Genomic DNA, 20,071 nt, shown 5'->3' on the forward strand with positions numbered 1-20,071 from the left:
GAGCTATGTATGGAGAACACATGTAGCAGTTCTTGATGATGACAGATAGGTAACTATTTTTTGCTGGAGTCCATCAGTCTATCTTGGAGATCTTGAAGAGTTCCCACTCCCCTGTTTTCTTCTGTTCTAGATTTATGCATGAAATTAGGTGCACAACCATGTCTGGTTGTGCTAAAACATTTTTCAACACTTAGAATGGAAAAGGTGTTTTTACATTTTTCATGCAGAGACTTGACATTAAGTATTATTTCTGAAAGAGAGAGCAAAAATTGGATGTGATCTTTTTGAAAGTCAAATTAAACTTAACTCATATTTTTAACCAGGTATAATTCTCTACCATGGGAATCCAGTGCATCATCAGGATTCAAAGTGTTTTGTTCAAGTTTTTTAAAACATTAAGCTTCACTCTGTATCCAGCCACTGTTCCACATCATACTCCAATTACCTGAATGTGGGTAAACTGGTAGTACTCCTCAGAGCCCAGTGTTCTTGCTGAGAGGCAGTGTTTCTTCTGTGTCCCTTTCCTTTAAATGATTTGATGGTCAAGATCTTTGCTTTTTTCTCTTTCCACCCGATGAAGAGAGATAGTAAGGAAAAATTCTGAGGAAGGATGGAGTCCTCTTTGAAGAGGAAAGGCCAACTTTCCAGATGATAGGGTCAAATATATTTGTAAGATCATGTCAGAGACCAGAAAAAACACCACATACTCAAGAGCAGCAACAACAGGTGTCTGGTCATGTTTCACAGGCAGAAGAGAAAATGATTTCCAGGATTCCACTCTGTTGGAGTATTTATCCTGAGATCCCATTATGGGAGGGTGGGAGAGCATTGGAATCCACAGCCAGGATACCCCAGTGATGCTGTTGGCTTTGCCAGTGTCCCTGCCTGCCACATCCAGAGAGTTGTGTTCTTCAGGACTTCTGTGACAGTAGATTCCTATTGCTCCTCTTGGGACATAGCCCCAGAATAATTAATGCACTTGAACTTTGCATAGTTTAAGAGCCATGAGCAGGCAATCTCTATTGTTTTGTCAGGTGAGAATTTGCCTTCAAAAGCTTTAATGCCTTGTAAACATTATGAGCATCATCAGCTCTTTGCTGGGTACTGCCCCTGCTTAGCTCACAAGTCATGCTAAGTAAAAATGTCACAAAGTGCCTCACAGTGAGAGAGAAGACCCTGGTAAAATCTCAGTCCCTTTGCTTTTGCTTGCTTTGGTAATGGAGCAAGGCTAAACAAAGATTTTGGCAAAAGAACTTTCTGCCTTAATTAAGAAGAAAAGACTTTTCTTAACTTCAGAGCGAGGCTTGGAGGAATATTTCTATGTCTAATTTGCTTGGCAAGGTAAAATATTCTGTTATTCTAGATTTTGTAGTTGAGTTTATGCTATTGATCTTTTCTAGTGCTTTATGTATTTATGAATATAAAGTTGGATGTATATTTTAAATGAGTGATGTTTAAAGCCATGAAAAATTATGTTAATTTACATACCAATCTCAGAATGAGGACAATTATAAAGCTATCCAAAAGAACACTGGCAGCATCTCTCCATTCACCCTACAATTGCTGTGATAAACATGGACACAATAGCCTTAATAATCTCTAACTGTGTCAACTCTCACTATCAAAAGTCATAAATTCATTAACCGTGACACATTTTCTCATACTTCATTCATACAAATTGACAGTTTCTCTGAATTAAAGATAGTAATAATAATAATGAAATATGAAAATTGTGACTTTTTTTATTTTTCCATTATTCATTTGATTATTAGGTGAAGAAGCCAAAAATTGCCATTGCATTGTCAGACCTTGTGGTTTATACCAAATCTTCAAAGTTTGTGAGCTTTGAGCATTCCCTAGAGAATCAGAAGTGCTACGAAAATAATTCAATTGGAGAGGCTAAAGCACGGAAATTTGTAAAACATTCAGGTAATTTATTTTGATTTATTCAGCTAAAAGTTACATTGTTGCTATGGCTCTCTGTCAGGGCATTGGAAGGGTTAAAATTTTATGAAACACATACTGTCCAGTTTTATTTGGTTGTTTTTATAATACTGTTTTAAAAATGTCCTTTGCACTGCATTTTTTATTTCAGTTGGTTTTTTGAGGAAAATTGAAATGCAACTTTCTTTTAATTTCACGTGGCTTTATAAGAGCAAATATTAACATAGTCTATAAAATGTATGGTTGCCTTTTTATTCATTGTTTTCTGCATCAAATAATTTAGAAGTGACAGTCAATACTTGAAAACATGTGGAATAGGTTTCACACTCCCTTCCATGTCTGGTCTCAGCCTTCACTGGAGCTGGGCATGGAATCTCCCTGGCTTTGGGGAGAGCTGCAGATAAGACTGACAGGATGGATAAATCCCAGAGAAGGGTCCCATTGGACCAGACCTTTCACAGCAGCCAAGTTGGGTTATTCAAAACTCACTCTGTGTTGGAGCATCTCCATTTGGTGCAGCCACTACAGTTCAGGCTCTGCTGTTTGAACTCCAGCTGCCTGCCAAGAGCCTCGAGGGAGTGTTAAGGACAGAGATCAGTGGCCATGACAATGAATCTGCCACATGCCCGTTCACTCAGGGCCAGCCCAGCTGCCACCCACCACTTTGTGGAGGTGATTCAGCGTTTGGTTGGGTGAATGGTGCTGAACAGCATCAAAACAAGCAGGATTTTGCCAACAGACAGTCCTCTCTGGCTCCTCTGGAAATCTAGTGAACATAAAAGTAGTTATATTGAAAACAAACAAACGAAAAACCCAGCCAAAACCCCAATCAGAGAAGCAACAAACCAAACAAAAACCAAGCAAAAAACCCCAAAAAATAGTGTTAAAGGAGGATGGAAAGGATCAGGATGGAAAATGAAAAACCTTTCGTTTAATTACTAGAAAGGAGTCATGTAGATAGAAGTCACCTGAAGTTTCCCACATGGGAGTAGTTTGTGCCTACATACGAGGAGGGAGGGAACACTGCTAGCAGGAAGAAAACCAACCCACTTACTATCTTCTGAGGCTTATTAAAAACCATTTAAATGTCATTTAAAAGTGTGCTGTGCACTGGTCTTGATATTCTTCAGTCATTTTATTAATCCTCAAAACAGCAAACAAGCTGAGATCATCTTAGGGTGATTTTTGTTTTTCCTATTGAGCTACTAAAGCATGAGAGGGCTTTTTGAGCACTTTCCTGTTTTGTGTCTTAGTTTTCCATGAGAACACAGTGGGCATTAGTGTAAAAATCGTATAGTTACCTAGCAAAGAGGTGAAGAAACAGAATATTTCAGTGAAGGAATGATTCTTGGTTACTAAACTTTTAAAATAAGTCTGCATTTACACAGCAATATGAGTCAAATATTGAAGTTTTAAAATAGGATTTTAGCTGTATCTCAGAGCAGTATATTACTATATAATACATATATTAATATTAAAATAGAATACACTGTTATGATATTGAGTTAAAAAAATTGCTGGATCAGATTATTGTATTTTTATTGTTATTTATTTGAATAGACTCTCTTTAATAACAAAGTTTTTCTTACCAAGCTTTTATCATTCTGTTTTTTAAGCTAAAGAGTTTATTTCACATACTACAAGATTTATTACAAGAATCTACCCGAGAGGAACAAGAATGACCTCTTCAAATTATAATCCTCAAGAATTCTGGAATGTGGGGTGTCAAATGGGTATGTTTGTCTGCAGAGACTGTTGCATTCATGGTTTTACAGATACAAGAGGTTTTTTGCTTCCTGGAGTACTTTTTTGTTATGTAAGTTACATATTTTCCCCCACTGGCATCAATTTCATTTTGTGTTATATAAACTTCTCTTTCAGCCCACATATCCTAGCAATTTTTCATCCCTAGTAATTATAAATATCACTTTGTGTTAAATAGCTGTATCTTATCCCAAACATTCCATTTATTATATTTTATTAGTTTATTTAGTTTATTTTTAGTTTATTTAAACAATACAACATTTTTAAGCTTCCATTACTCAGCAGTGGAAGTCTTTTCTGAAGCATCTGTGGGTTTGCAGTGGTTTTCTGTGACTGAAGTTGCACAGATGCAGGAAATGTGGGCACAACAATTAACAGAGGTGCCAAGAATTCCCAGAATAGGATATGGTACTGCAAGGAGGCACTCAAACACTCCTGGTCAGCACAATACCCAGGTACAGCTGGGAACTGCTGGGAATCTCCAGTGTATGTACAGATGCAACATAAATTTAGCATCTTAATTTCCTGTACAAAGCTCCCTGAACAACGAAATAACAATATTTCCTGCTTCTCTTCAAGTTATTAATTTGAAACTGTTAAAAATAAGCATGACTTCTGTACTCAGCAGGCTTTGAGAAACCTCTCACCTGCAAGCATTTTCTCCTTTTTAATGGCTTTAGAGACAATCTTACCTTCATCTCTTTGTTCTTCAGTTGAAAAGATTCTCATTTGCAGATTATTCTTCTGTGTCTGTCTGCTACACCTTCTTCAGCCTTAGGTAAAGTAGAGAACAATATTTTTTGCATCCAGATATATATTCTGTCTTTTATTCCGAGTCTGTGCCAAGGACACCTGAGGGAGGCTCTGGGGTGAGCAGGGCAGTTTGCCCTAGTCTCCCAGTTTTGAGAGGTGACAGGTATGGGCTCACCTTGTTACATTAAAACACTCATCCAAGGACAGGCACAGATTTCACTTTGCCTGTAGGGCCCTGAAGCTGATGTCACCAATGTTCCAGGCTGTCTTTTCCACTTGTTTCTTTTCTCGGCTCCAAAAATATCTTCTGTGGCAAGTTACCTTCTCCAAAATATTGTTAATGATGTGCAATTTCCACTGAATCTGTGAATATGTATTATTTATTGTTTAACCCCCTAATGTATCCCCAGCTATGCTCTTACAGTTCAAGAACTTAGAATGAGCACTGTGTATACTATCCCCATTGCTATTAAACACTAGTAAGTTTGTTTTATGCTTGGAGGAAGCACTGGCCAGAGGTTCTTAATTTCAAATTCAATTAATCTCCCAGGCTTATCATGCTGCAGTTTACTAGTTTTCTTTCTAGCCTTTAAATCTCCATACTTATCTCTGCAAAAAATATCCATTTGTTAGATCTCAGACAGAACTGAAGTCTTTCAAAGTTACTGTTTACTCAGAGTATACTTTAAAGAAAAGTCATTCTAAACAATAGTATGCAAAACATATGATTTTTGGTGTATAGGGGGTTTGGGGCCCTTCCTGGAAGAATTGAAAATATGCAGGAAGTGGTTAAATCTGCCCTTTTGGTCCCTTCATTTGCATCTTCATTTAAAAAAAAATATATATTCTCATGGGAATAGGCTGATTTAAACAATTCTACACATATATTATTTCCAAACCATGGTAGATCTATTCTTAATTCCCTAATCTGTTTTAGATAACTGTTTGGCAGAAATATAACTGCTCTTCACAATGCAAGTCCCAGAGGGAATCTCAGTGAATCTTCTGCTGATGTCCTTCCACTCACTTGACACAGACCTTCTAATTTTTGTGTCTCTCCTTTGTCTGCATAGTCCACATACCCTTCCTGTCTCCCTGCCATTGCACTTTGCATCCCATGCAAAGAGGTAATCCCTCCAGATCCCTTCTGCCATTTCCCTAAAACTGTTCACAGGACTCTCAGATTTCTCCTATGTCACCTATTCCCCTTCTTCAGCTCCTTTTACCCTCCCTGCACCTGCTAGCTTAAGTTCCTTTAACATCCATGACTCTTCTGGCTGGGCAAAGAAAATATATTAGGTTTTGGTCAAACCTACATATAATACCACCTGCCAGGCCTCTGCATCATGACACGAGAGCTGAGCTATTCCTTCACTTCCCTTAGTGATCGACCCAAAACTGTGCTCTTCTCTTTACCTTGCCAGCAATCTTCCCTAAATTGCTTGGAACATATTAACTTGGAGCAGTCTGGCACTCAGCTAAAGCAGGATGAAATGGTCCAACAGGCTCGAGATTTGCTGGGGCTGAGGACGAGACGTGTAATTGTGTAAACCCAGTTTCCAGGGGAAGGCAAGTTAAAAACCTCAGTTAAGAGTACAGAGTTTCCACAAAATTGCTTTGGGATATCACTCTGCAGTCCATGTCCATCCTCTGAAAACTGAGACTCATAAGAGAAGGTTAGGTTTTGTGAACAAAGAAGTCTTATGGAGAAAAAAACCCCTTTAATAGTCTGTGGAAAATTAGTATGCCTCCTGCATACAACTGCAGTGTGGCACTGGAAAGAACTGGTTTGGTGTATCCATAGCTCATTTTTATGTAGTAAATAAAATGAATGTAAAGATTTATGTGGGGAAAGAAAATTCAGGACAGTTATTTAAATAAACATATATCAGTTGAATTATATTGACTAAACAGAGCAAAAAATCCAAAACATAAGAAAGCTTCAGCAAAAATAAAAATAGAAAGACTTAAATATCCTTTTGAATATGGCCTTTGCATGCAGTATGAAACATTATCCATGTATCAAAACACTCTACAGGAATCACTAAAACATGGTTTTATGAGAAGGCCATGGTATGGCAGGTACAGAATTTTGTATCAGAAGAGGCCACATAGAGCACCTGCTTTCTGGAGCACTCATAAAAATTTGTATGCTGCTGTGAAAGTTCCTCTACTTGTATGATGGATTTTTTTCTTATTCTAGGTCTTGTTTTGGTCTGTGATGTTGAAATGTATCTTGGCAGCTTTGTCACATCTGTTTTGTGGCTTAATCTTGTGTGCAATAATATGAAAAAAAAATTCATAAAAAGAGGAGTGATAAAAAGCTCTCTAACTAGTTCTGATTTTAACCTCTGAAGCTTCCTAGGGAAAAGAAACCTGCTTATTTAAATCTTGGTGTGCCTCACCTTTGCAACTTAAAACAACTGAAGTCTGACCTTGCTTGGGTTCTGTATCAATACCTATATTATTACTTTCTTCCTAATATGGTTTTAACAGTCCAAAAATTCCTCTTTAGGAAGTGAAAACTAGATTTATTACAACCTGGCTAATGAATTCAACTGATGCATTCCCCCTGTTTCATTTCCTAGGCTAGGGGGATCTTCTTGAAGGTGTTTTAACCTGCTTGCCAGGGCAGCCCACACACAATCTTGGAGGGCCATGCATTGTTTTTGGTCGAGTTCATACAACATTCTTCTATGTTTTTCATATCCTACAACTGCTGCAGGATAGTCTCCACACAACTATCACAAATCTTACTAAATACTGATGAATAATGTGTTGTGTAAAGATGATACTGAGATGCCAAAGAAATAAGTGTGTTTATTAAGTAATTGGAAAAAATTCCACGGCTGTAATAGGCCACATGACCATCCTGGTTTATGGACCTCCTCAAAAAGGTTGCTTTGCTTCTTACTGCCTATAAGTCCTCAGCCCAATGGGACAGCTATTAGAATTGCAGACTCCAGGGATATGATTAATCTAATACTTCCAGTAAGGACCCATTTTTTTTAATATGTTGTCCATTAAACTTCATTGATTTGATTGTCACAAGCTGTGGTGGGGCAGTTAACTCAGGTGTAGACATGTACCAGTTAGGTTGGACAATATCATTCAATGTATGAAGCTCCCTAAATGTACTCAGCTTTCCTTTGGAATGGCTTCAAGGTCTGGGACTTGTTTTGAATGATAGTTTCATGTTTCTCCTGCAGAAATGTGTCTACTGTCAGGTTTATGAGAAAGCTCTTGGGCTGCTCTGTAGTCTGTTTATTTTTTAGAGTGTTTGGTGTATGTAATATACACTGGAATTTCACCTAAAAGCATGAAACATTGAATTTAGTTTTATCAGTTTTTTCCAGCTACCTTCACTTCAGACAACCAGTAGAATAATAAATCATATATCTGAAATCCAGTAAATTTTAAAGAAGGACAGAAAAAAATTGCAGGGACACATATGCCTCTGAAATCTTTGCTGGTCTTATTCTAAACTCTGTGTCAGTGAGTCAGACTAAACCAGGAAAGGGAAGCTGGTAAAATACACTGTTCTGCCAAGAATCACAAGTTAAAAAAATTTTTTAAATTATTTTGTAAAAGTATCTGTTTAATGATGAATGAAATCAGGTAAATGACAACTAAAAGATGCTCAGACTTACACTGAAGTGTAATTTTCAGACTGACACATCCATCAGGTAGCAAAAATCAATTTAGATTTTAGATTTGGTAATTTATCAGAAATGCTTTAGGTACTTCTCCCATGAGAACCTCACGAGAGAGGATCCTTAATTGAAACCACTCGTGGATAGATGTGGACAGTGGATGACTTTTAATCACCCGACATCTTTTTGTCCAGTAGAACTCCTTGTAATTATGTGGGAACAATGTCAGCAATTATGAACTGCAGGGCTGAATTCTTAACATTTCAAATGACAGCACCTTTAGAGCAAAAGTATTGGATTGAATTGGTTCAATGACAATAAAAAAAAAAGACTGACTGCCCATTCTAAGCGTGTTATGTCAGGCAGTTCTGCATTTACTCAGTTCTCAGAAGAGTAGTTACTCTTACCGTTGCAGAAGCCCTTATATTGTAAGTCATTCAGAAATTAAGTGTCTGTAAAATAAGAGCAACCATTTCAAAATACATCAGTGACAAATAAAGCCGGAAATTATAATTAAACTTAATAATATTAGGAGTCTGAATACCTAAAGCCCAATTTTATTCTGTAAGGAGAAGGAAAAAATACATACAGTCTGACGATTTTTTTTGATCAGAAAAAGAGATGAGAATTTGTGTGTCAAAATTTACACTGTCCATTTAAGCCTGCTCTGTGTTGCAAGGGAACTGATCACTATGTTTGTTTTTATTTTCTGGTAGACCAAAGTCCTTGTTCATAAAGTTTGGGTGGGATCTCACCTATCCACAGGCTTGGCAAGAGGGCTAGAGCTGCATGAAGATTTAGAAAAACTAAAAAGCTCAAGGCAAAAGGGATGCTGAGGACACTTAAAAGACTGACTTTGGACAGGATGTCCTCAAGCCTGAATTAAGTCCCCAGAGATGGCAGTGGGGATCAGAGTGACAAGACCAAAACAACAAGCAATGCTCAGAGCCATCTGCTTATGCTGCAAGTCTTCCTACTTTCTCAGATAGATACAGTTAAAAATCATGCTTAAAAAAGACCATTTTCTCTGGTTTCATACTCTGACCACTTGGTGATGGAGCACATTATCTTCCTTACACCTGCTGTTAGTGAGAAAGGTTTATAGGGTACTACACATGCATGGCATTTCTCCTATGCAGACTCATCAGACTGCATATTAGATTTAGTATATTGAAAATAGTATTCAAAGAGAAATATTATTTGTATTTAAGCACATTGTGATAGTTAATGCTTGCACAAGGCTTAGAAATGGGTGTTGTATTTATCATTCAGATGATGATGGTATTAGTTTGATAGAATTTGTTTACTACTGATGAGATCCCATTGCTGTGTAGTCTGCTTCCTTTAAATTAGTGCTTGCCTCCTGGTATATGGAGCAGGTGACAATATGTCATCATGTTACAGTTTATTCTTCCTTCAGGTGTCTTCAGTTGCTTTTAATGTAATCTGATGACTGAATATCCTCCCTTTGCATCCAGATTTTGAGTGAACTCATACTCAGTTTTAAAAGCCACTTTCATCCCTCTAAAAAAAGGTCATGTGGAATACCCAGCCATGTGAGAACTTAGAATCAAAGAATGGTTTGGGTCAAAGATCATCCAGTTCCAAGCTCCCTACAGGGACAGGAACACCTTCCACTAAACCAGGTTACTCAGGGCCCCATCCAACCTGGCCTTGAATATTTCCAGGGATGGGGCCTCTACAACTTCTCTGGGCAGCCTGGGCAGCCAAATATACCCTTTGTATTCTGGGCAGCCTGTTCCAGTGCCTCACTACCCTCAGAATAAAGAATTTTTTTCTAATATCTAATCTAAACCTGCTCTCTTTCAGTTTGAAGCCATTCCCACTTGTCCTGTCACTACATGCCCTTGCAAATTGTCTCTCTCCATCTTTCCTGGACTTCTGAAATATTTCTCTAAATTTGGGCAGTGATGGATTGGGTGCAGCTGTGAGCTGCATGTGAGAAGAAAGGATAGACTGTCAATGCCCAGCTGGGAGTGCTAACGTGGGATGAAAGCAATGTCTTCAAATCCAATCACATAGATCATCTCATAACCAATGGCAACATACCAGATCATTAGGATATGGTCCTGTTTTCACCAGCATTTCCCAGTCTGTGTGGAATTCAGCTCAAATTTTAAATATTTAAGGCACAGAATTGCATTGCATTCATTGTGAGTGGCCCGTTTTAAGAACAGAGACAATTGGAAAGAGCTGAGGGGATGGCAACAGGGCTGACAAAAGGGTTGGAAGTGTGATCTATTATATCTCTTTAGACTTAAATGAGTGAGGTAAATCATGGAGATAGGAACATTGGCAATGAACAGTTTTTACATATGATATTGTTTGAAATCACATAAAATTTTGAGATGCATTTTAAATGGCATAAAAGGCAATTAAGTAGCTCATTTTAAGAAAAATTGATGACAAATGTGTCCTTAGCCATTTTAAAATCTTCCCTTTTAAATGGAGAAAATACACTAAACCTTATGTAAGTAATATAGCTGATAGAGCCAGGAAGCAAAGAATAAAAAATAAAAAATGGCAATTTTAAAGTCCCAGCAGGACTATTAATTGAGAGGCATGATCACAGACAAAAGATGTGCAGTTTTCCTCAACTGCCTTCAAATCATAGTTACAGGGCTCATTTTGGTTTTAAAAAGCTTTTGCTTTTAGTCTATAAATCATCTTGAATGGTAGTGCTTATGGAAGGCGCTGTATCTGAATATTTAGAAGGTTGTTAGTTCTGCTATTAGTTGTAGGACTGACTTTAGTTAACTCCTTGTGATACAGAGGGTTTTGGTCAAATATACCCTTTGTATTCCTCTGTGCAGCGTGGATTGTTTCATCTTTTGGAGCTAGGCAATTTCCTAACTTCCATGTGCTATAGGAAGTTATTTACATTTGGGGCCTACTGGGACAGCCGTGGAAGATGACTTGAGTATTAAATACTCTGATCTGAAGGAGATTTGGCCATGTGGTTCCAGGAAGATAGATCCATTTCAGGTGCAGGAATCACACTGAGGAATTCCTTTGCTCAGGTTGTCCTCCAAGACCATGTTTTGCTTTGCTGTTTTGATTTTGATGTCAGCATTAAAAGGCTTTCAGAGCTCAATAAAAGGATTGAGGCGAAAGTTAAATGTACACAGTGCTAAACTTCAGGTGTCTGTACTGCCCCATGAAAGCCACACATTAAGATGATGTACTGCTCAAATGGTTTCATTGTAAGAACATTTAGGCTTCTTTCCAAAAGAAATTGACAGTTTAAAGCTCTCTTCATACATGCATTAAATTTCTACTCTTTCATAAAACAACAGTAAAAGGTTGTTATTGACAGTTCTGCTCTTGATTTCAGCAAAACTGAAATGAAATACCGGGTAGAAATTCTGTCTTCCTTGCAGAAAGATGTTACTAAGCCCACACTGCTGGGCATAGGCTGTAGTTTATGATCCTTCCCATTTCTCAAGAAGTGTAAGGATTATAACTGCATCTGATTAATAAGAAAAACTGCACATCAACAGTACACCATAAAACAGTGTCCTGGGAGGCCCCAAGCAGCTGCAAACCTTGCAAACAGTTTTAGTAGAGGTGTGCATCTCAGAGCTTAGGATGCAAAATTTCACATTGCCTTTATCTCCCTAAAACTTGCAGTGCCAAGAAACTAGTAGGTAATTTAAAACTACTGTTCTGTGTGTCTTTAACTTATTCTGAGGTAAAATTAAATTAAGTGAAAATATAGTGTTGATGTTTGAAGATATGAACCCATAATAACATTGCCCTTCACATGTGTTGCAAAAGTAATTTTCCTAATGTGATGACATGTAAAGTATTCTTTGCTTGTTTCTGTTGTTACATCAGATTTTCCTACTTAGTAGCCTATAAAACTTAGCAAATTTAGCAATAGTCTCATTATGTAATTTGTTTCATCGTGTGGAAGCTGCTATTTGAAGCTACAACTGTTCAATTTGCCTAATTTCAGCTACACTTTTTAAACCACATTTTCTGAGTATGGCCTAGGAATCATCTATGAACTGGGTTATCTGTAGATCACACCAGGGCCCAGACTTCCAGGGCCCTTGGGGTTGCAACTCTGTAGCATCATTGCACAGCTTGAATCAATGCATTAAGATATGACAAGCATCATATAGCACCACATTTGAAGCTGTTTCTGGATGATGTGTTGACTCATAAAAAACCGAATTGTGAACCACTGCCAAAACCACACCAGGAGAATACTCACCCTGTTTTAAAAAAGGCAATGGTGTGTAATGGGCAATATGAACACTTTGATTTCTATTGTCAAAGGTAAAATAAGTTCCTTTGCATATTGACACAAAATTTATCTCTGCATCTACATTGGCATTTAGTTCAAAGCAGGAGTGCATGTTGTGTTTTGTCTTTGTTGTTTTGGGGGTTTTTTGTTTGTTTGGGATTTTAGGCAAGATTTCGAGTTGTTCCTACTCGTTCCATGTTGGTTCATGATGCAGAGCAATCTCAGGTAGCACAAATAGGATTCCTTTCAGATGAACTAGATGATGCACAGGGGGAGCACCTGGTGTATTCCAGCCATTGGTTGGTTTTGAGGCCATGGAACCAGGCTAGAGCTCTTCTGAAGTAACCCCACCAAAAACATGTGTAGTGCAAACACCAGGCCCATAGAACCAGCTGCTTCATTCCTATTTTGTCATTTACTAGAGAACATGTTAAAAGGATCATCAAAGCAGTGAAGAAACAAATAATTTTTGCGGTGAAAACATTTTGCGCATTTCTCACATCAGATGAGGATTTTTGAATTGAGCCAAATCTTCATTCAGTACATTTATATTATTTCATTGGAACATCTAATAACATCTTCTTCCTGAATTACGAGGACTCACTTAAACTGCTAAAGTCTTCCTTTTTTTTTTTCTTACCAAGCCATCAAGTAAATGACTTTTTATCCTTTTCTATTTAACACATGTCATGTTATCACTTCGCTGATTTGACTTCTGCATTTTCTATTTTGAATGTGACAGGAAGCTCTAATGTACTGGAATAGGGGAAATTTCATTAAACAGGTCTAGTTCAATGTTGGCTTTATCTCATGAATTACAATATCCTGTTGACGAGACGTGAGTATTGTATTATTGCTGCTGCAACAAACCAGGAATGTTTTGAACTGCCACGGAAAGGAAAAGCTGTCAGGTGTATTCTGAAAATAATCACCAATACTGGAGGATTAAGTTCGAAGAAAGAGTGCTCACATAAATTTAAGAACACTTTTAAAATTGCTTCTATAAACTTATATGGATTTGCACTGAATATTCTCTAAGATAAAGCTTCTTGATCTTCTGGGTGACATGTTTTTGTGATGAATTCTGCACCATAACTAAGGTTAGATACAATCCCAGAGTTTTGCCTTCTGCACCAGAACTTTGTTAGCAAGTTTGGGCTGCAGGGTCTCGCTGCTGTAGAGAAACTAGTATGTGAATTTAGTTCTCACAGAGAAAAAAGATGTCTCCTTTCATATTCTCCAAGGTCTAATTTAGAAAGAAAATGGAAAACACGTGACATACTGCAATAAAGAAAAGATCTATAGGGAAATTCTTAAAGTGCTGCAGTTCTAAATAGTGCACTGCTTTTGTGTGCGAACAATTAATTACTGAATGCTGCTAAATTTAAGAGAAATAACAGGAACTTACAGATGAATTGAAAGATATACCTATTTTAACTCCACTTGCACTTTTTTTTTTTTACTATTTGTTTTATAAAATGGTCTCGAATCTAATTCACTAAAATCAATATTTATCCAATTTTACAGTGGCCTTAAACTTCCAGACACCGGGAACACAGATGGAATTGCAAGATGGAAAATTCCTAGACAACGGTGGTTGTGGCTACGTGCTGAAACCCGAGTTCTTGAGAGACCGCAACACAACGTTTACACCAAAAAATGTGGGAGCATACAGTAAACCAATGTCTCTGTCAATAAGGGTAAGATTATTTAGAAATGGGAAAACCAATGTTTTGTAGTTCAGGTGTATTTGTTATCTATTATGGGTTTCTCATCTTATCCCCCTTTCTGGTCGTCGAGAAGTTTAATATTGTTTTTTAACAAGACGGCAAAACTTTCATACAGTATCTATTGCTGCTTGGGTGCTTTCCCATTTGTACTTCACTCTTGTTTGCTAAAATATGTAGGTGTTCAGAGCTTGTAAGAGTTTGTAAAAATACATGATTTTTGTCGTGGTGTTGTGTACAGAAATATAAACAGTATAGCTGACAAAGAGACCGGTCAGTTGTGGTTGTGGAGACTGAACTCTGAAAACTCAGAAATCAAATGTGCCTTTTTGGTGTTTTTTTTTTCTTTAAATATTAATAATACCACATGTACTGTTATAATGTTAACTCACAAATAGTAATATTTAAAGATACGATAGGAAGCTTTATGCTTCTTTTAAGTTTCATTATCTTCCTGTGCATACATGAAAGACTATTTATCATCCTAGAATAACATAAATAAGTGTGAAGAGGGACGAATTAATAAGCCTTTGAATTATTTCCACTTCTCCCAAATTAAAATATTCTAAAAATATTAGAAATACATGTCATTTACAAATAATGGGTTAGAAAAACCCTTTTTTTGAGGTCAAGTAAATGCCTTATAATTGTTCACTAGTTAGAAAACTACCTTTTCCCAATGAAAAATTGATATTTCTGATTACACAGTACACTACTTGCATAAATGCCATTTAATTAGCATAAAATTAGTGTATAATTGCTATTTTGTTTCTTTCAGAAAAATAAAGAGTGGAGATAAAACATTAGTTAATACCAATTATGAAGTACTTACATAATGCATGCACCTAATCAAGAGCATTTTAGTGTCCTGACAGTGAGCATACCAATTGTGAATAGACATTGCTGAATGATTTCAAGCAGCCAGGCAAATACCTCAATTATTTTAGCCCTTATTTGTATAAAGCAGGAATTAATTAAGATGAGCAGAACTCCCCAGCTGTAATGCAGGAGACAGACAAATTCATTGACAATGGGATGTAAATGCCTGAGTGTGGAAGAAGCTGGAAAAGAGAAAGGCAGCTTTTTAGGCTGAGGGCACAGACTGAGATTACAGGCTGGGTGGTGCAGGCTACAGAGGAGCAATGGGACTGTAGGGCATAGGGAGCTCCATTCACAGAGTCAGCAGCAAAACCCAGGAAATGGTGGTTGAAGACAAAAAGAATCAGGAGCAGGAGTTAAAGGAGAAGCAGTTTCTGCTGAGAAAGAGTTACTACCTTGATGAGTAGAGAAATTATTTAACAGAAGGCAAAGATATAAAACATCTGGGGGCCAAATGTCTAAGAATGACTGGGAATAAATCAATCAGTGAAGAACAGAATTGAACAGAAAAATCACACAGGGCCTGATTTTACTGAATTCAATATCCCTCTTAAGCTGATGTACCACAATTCCCATCAGCAAGAAGCATATAGCCTTTGAAGGACAAATACAGATATTCAAGGTGCTTCATAAGGAAACTTCTGAGCCCAACCTTTTTACTACTCTCTGTATGTCTGCTTCACTTTGGGTCTCAAAAATTAACTGGATTTATGGATTTAGGTCATTGTGTGCTGAAAAAGAGCTCACTCTTTTCCCACCCCATAGGGGACTTAGACTGGGTCTAGCAATGGGGTAGGAGTGTGACACATGCCTTGGTCAGTGGGGCTGCATTTTCATCATGACACTCAGGACATGGCAAGGAACCTCCCCGGGATCTAAGTGGGCACCCCATGAGTGATTGCAAAGCTTTCTAGCGAAGGTAGTAGATAATTTTTAGGAAAAAAAACGGACAGCATCGGTGTGTGCTAAGCCACAACTCTTCAATATGTCAGGCTGGAAGTTTTCTTGGAGCAAGGTGTTACAGAAAATACCTAAGCAAAAGGTGGAATTTGTGGGGTTTGATTTTCTGGTGGTTGACAGGGGAATAAGAATCTCTATCACGAGTTTTGATGCTTAGTCCTGACACCAGGATCAGGAGTCATATCTTTCACCAAGGCTTGCAGGGTTGTATCTCTCTATTGATACATTCCATACACCAATTTCTAAAAAGCAGATTATGCACAGATGGTTATTCTCTCCTAGGTGTCCTGAAATACAGGCAGAAAGCACACAAAGTTGTGACTTTCATGAATCCTTTCTTAGACTGGGAGCCAGATTACAGGGCAGTCTGAGGCAAAATTTCTAGGTAGCTAACTAAATTAAGGAGAAAAACATCAGGGAGCTTACTAAATGCAGAGGTTTTATGTATTACTATGCAAGAGAAGAAACATAGGTGAGGCAGTCTGCTACATACCCTGTAACACAATGCTGATGTCACCATGGCTGTTAATGCTGGTCCACTAGACACAAACTGGAATTCAAGAGCTTGGTATCAGAAAATGCAAGAAATCATGAAACTGATTCCTCCAACATTATTATTTTGCATGTTAACAAAGTATAATATTTATGTCTAGCTATTGAATCAAAATTTAAACCTGTAAATTATTATTTAAAGCATGATATCAGATTTTTTTTTTTAACAATGAGGGTAGCAAAACACTGGAACAGGTTGCCCAAAGAAGTGGTAGATGCCTTGTCCTTGTCAACATTTAAGGTCAGCTTGGATGGGGCCCTGAGCAACCTGATCTAGTTGAAAATGTCCCTGTTCGTTGCAGGGGGGTTGGACTAAATGACCTTTAAAGGTCTCTTCCAAGCCAAACCATTATGATTCTATGAAATTATAAAAAAATTAAATGGGAAGGACCATGTTCTTAATTTTCTTGTGTTTAATATACATTTTAGAAGAGTTTATGGCTGGTATATGCTATTTACAGTAGTTTCTTATGAAACAGCTATTTCTATGGCTACTATATGGCTACTACGTATAATTGATTCTTAGAGTTATTTCAATCCAGTACAACTTTAATTTTCCAGCTCATCAGTGGGCATCAGTTACCACCCAGCAGCCTGTCGAAGACTAACAAAGCTGACCCTTTAGTGCAGATAGAAATCTATGGTGTGCCAGAAGATCAAGCAAAAAAGAAATCTAGTGTTGTAAAAAGCAATGGTGAGCATCAGTCTGATTCTCTTGACTGTGAACAAAGCTCAATGGTATTTTATAAGGAATTATCAGTTTTGCATCCCAGGGCATTGGTATTAACTTACAGAAACTCCAATTATTTCTCTCTAGACTAGAATCTTTTGGCACAAAATTTGTAGCAGAAATTTGTGCTATGTGCCATTTTTGTAGATTAGTAGGTTCAGGAAGCACAAATTCCTAGTTAGGAGCACTCTCCTAAAGGAAGATGGAATTGTTTTTACACCCTTCTGTCACCGTGGACAGCCCCACAGAGCTGCTTGCCCACTCTCCCCCAGTTGGATGGGAGAAAACTCTTGGGTTGAGATAAAGACAGTTTAAGAGGTAAAGCAAAAGCTGCACACATAGGCAGAGAAAAATGAAGAATTCATCCCCCATTTCCCAAGAGCAGGCATTTCCAGGAAAAAAAGGCTTCGTTATACATTGTGGTTACTCAGGAAGGCAGACACTGAACTTTGAACATCCTCCTTTCCTCCCTTCCCCCGGCTTTCTTTTGCCAAGCATGATGCCACATGGTCTGGAATATCACTTGGGTAGTTGGGGTTAGCTGTCCCCACTGTGTCTCCTCTCAACTTCTTGTGCACCCCCAGCCTGCTCACTGGGATGGGGAGGGTGCGTTGCAGCACAAAAAAGACAGGGGTCCTTGACACTGTTCAAATCCTGCTCAGCAATAGCTCAGACATTGATGTGTCATCAACACTGTTTTGATCCAGAACACAGCACCATAAGGGTTGATATGAAGCAAATCAACCAGCCTAAATCAGTACACTAATTGGTACATTTAAAGACTTTTTTTCTGAAGAAACTTCCATAGCTTCATCACTTAGCTCATATGAAGCTTCTAGTAGGAGTAGTCCCTTAATTGCTTGACAGGTGAAGTGTGTACTCTTTGTAGCTGCCTTCAAGCACTCCCTTATCTTTATCATATAGATCTTCTTGATGTCTCAGACGACAAGTTGCCTGTGATCTTCCTTCTCCTGTACTTCTGTCTTCTATTTTTTTCCACTGCCTTTTTTATAGATGGCTGCTGTTTTAAATCAGCCCCTGAATTTCTTTTCTCTGTATGATCATTGCTCAAGACAAAGCAACCCCCTCCTGTTTCACATCCTCTTTTTGTATTTCTAGTCTAACAAATGTTTTACTACCTGAATTTATTTAGCTCCTACCTCATTTCCAGCACTGTGAAAGAAGAAACTTCGGCAAAAGCATGAAATTATATGTCTATATAGACATATAGTTCCTATATGTCTGTAGGAAAATTTAGGTTGAGCGGGGGCTCTTAACCTGGCTATTTTGCTCTTCTAAGAGATGACACCGACTTTGTTAGGCTTTTGTTTTACAGTATGATAATCCATGACAAATCCTTAGGAAGGGGCTGGCCTATATACTGTAAGCAAGTCACAAGCTGTCTAAGTTTGTTTCATTCTCAGAGCTTCCCACTGAGAGTTTTAACTCCATAATCTATACGAAAGATGTGATCTACGTACACCCGCAGTCAGTGGGAGTCTCATCATCTATTTAAATGGGCACAGAAATCTAGGGAAGAAGAATGAACCCTCACCAGTTCAGACTAGTGACAGTAGATAGAATAATTCAGTTATTAAGTAGAAAAAAATGAAATTGTACTTTAATCCTGTTTCTTTTCTTTTTTTTTCCCATTAGCTTTGTGCCCTAAATGGAATGAAACCTTCTCTTTTAACATCCAAGTTCCAGAACTAGCAATGATACGCTTCTGTGTGGAGGATGAGGTCTCTCTGGTTAACAATGAATTCCTCGGTCAATACACTTTACCTGTGCTGAGTCTGAATACAGGTAACAATTTTATGTGAGCCACCTATAACAGCTCAAAAAAAAATCTGTGACATTCCAGGCTTTTATCATCACAGCAGCATTGAGAAAGTGCAGCATTATGTCTGTTTTCTAAAGGAGGATTGTATAACTATATGTAAAAATGGCACTCCCTGGTTTTTGAAGTATGCAAATCCCTGTGAATGTGAATCCAGGATGTTGAAATCAAAATAATATTAATGACAGTTAATTATTCCTACTGCAATATTCCGCTCTAGATAGAAACTGCTCAGATGGTATTTTAATTCACTACAAGGAGCAGAATCAGTCAGAATGGCTATGAAGGCAACAGTTTTGTGCACTTTCTACTCAGTTAGGCTCAAAACCCAACACAAACCAAATTAAAACAAAATCAACCACCAAAACACCCTCAGGTAACCTATCTGCAACTTTTCAGAGTGGAGAACAAAGAATATAAATCAGGCAAAATATTTATGGTATTTTTCTTACTAGAGTTTCTGGAAGGGTTCCTGGAACCTTTTGTAATGAATAGGCTGCAAATAAAGAGCACACACAGAAGTCAGTAGGCCAAGGAGAAAGGCTTATGTAAAATGGCTGTTTACCACACTGGGTTTCTAAAGCTATTTCTGACAAAACAAACAGCTTTTATTAGTGAATAAAGATGTGGAGGGAAAACACTGGAGCTGGCAACAGGCACTGCGCCTTTTTTATTAAGCTTAACAGGATTTTAAATGGCTTTTTTCCCCCCGTGTTCTAAAGTCATAAAGATGCTTGTGATTCTTAGTTGAGGTTGAGGAGTTACGCAAGAACAAAGACATTACTCTTGGAGCACAGTTGTTTCTCTACAACATAAATTTTTACACTGATAACCTTTCCTTAGTATATTTCCAGATAATGAAAAAAAAACCAACAACTCGACAACTTGCAGTGCCTGAGACAAATTTAAATATCAGAAAACGATGTTTTACGTACGCCTGTAAAATAATAGATTTGGGTTTTTCTTATATACAGTTTTTCTTTCTGGCTCTAATGT

The 20,071-nt window shown here is 37.7% G+C and overlaps 1 protein-coding gene across 2 annotated transcripts in view; it reads left to right on the plus strand.

Moving 5' to 3' along the window:
* The window catches only part of PLCZ1 (phospholipase C zeta 1), a 47,066-nt gene that overhangs the window by 24,474 nt on the left and 2,521 nt on the right, over positions 1-20,071 (plus strand). For both annotated transcript variants that reach the window (XM_051784467.1, XM_051784469.1), the window contains 5 exons: positions 1,773-1,929; positions 3,561-3,677; positions 13,915-14,087; positions 17,067-17,199; positions 18,892-19,041. In XM_051784467.1, the coding sequence (XP_051640427.1) occupies positions 1,773-1,929; positions 3,561-3,677; positions 13,915-14,087; positions 17,067-17,199; positions 18,892-19,041 (730 nt within the window). The remainder of the gene's footprint in view (positions 1-1,772; positions 1,930-3,560; positions 3,678-13,914; positions 14,088-17,066; positions 17,200-18,891; positions 19,042-20,071) is intronic.

Source organism: Manacus candei, unplaced genomic scaffold (genome assembly GCF_025592945.1).
Source record: "Manacus candei isolate 608988 ecotype Guabito, Panama unplaced genomic scaffold, ASM2559294v1 h1tg000018l, whole genome shotgun sequence".
Taxonomy (NCBI): Eukaryota; Metazoa; Chordata; class Aves; order Passeriformes; family Pipridae; genus Manacus; species Manacus candei.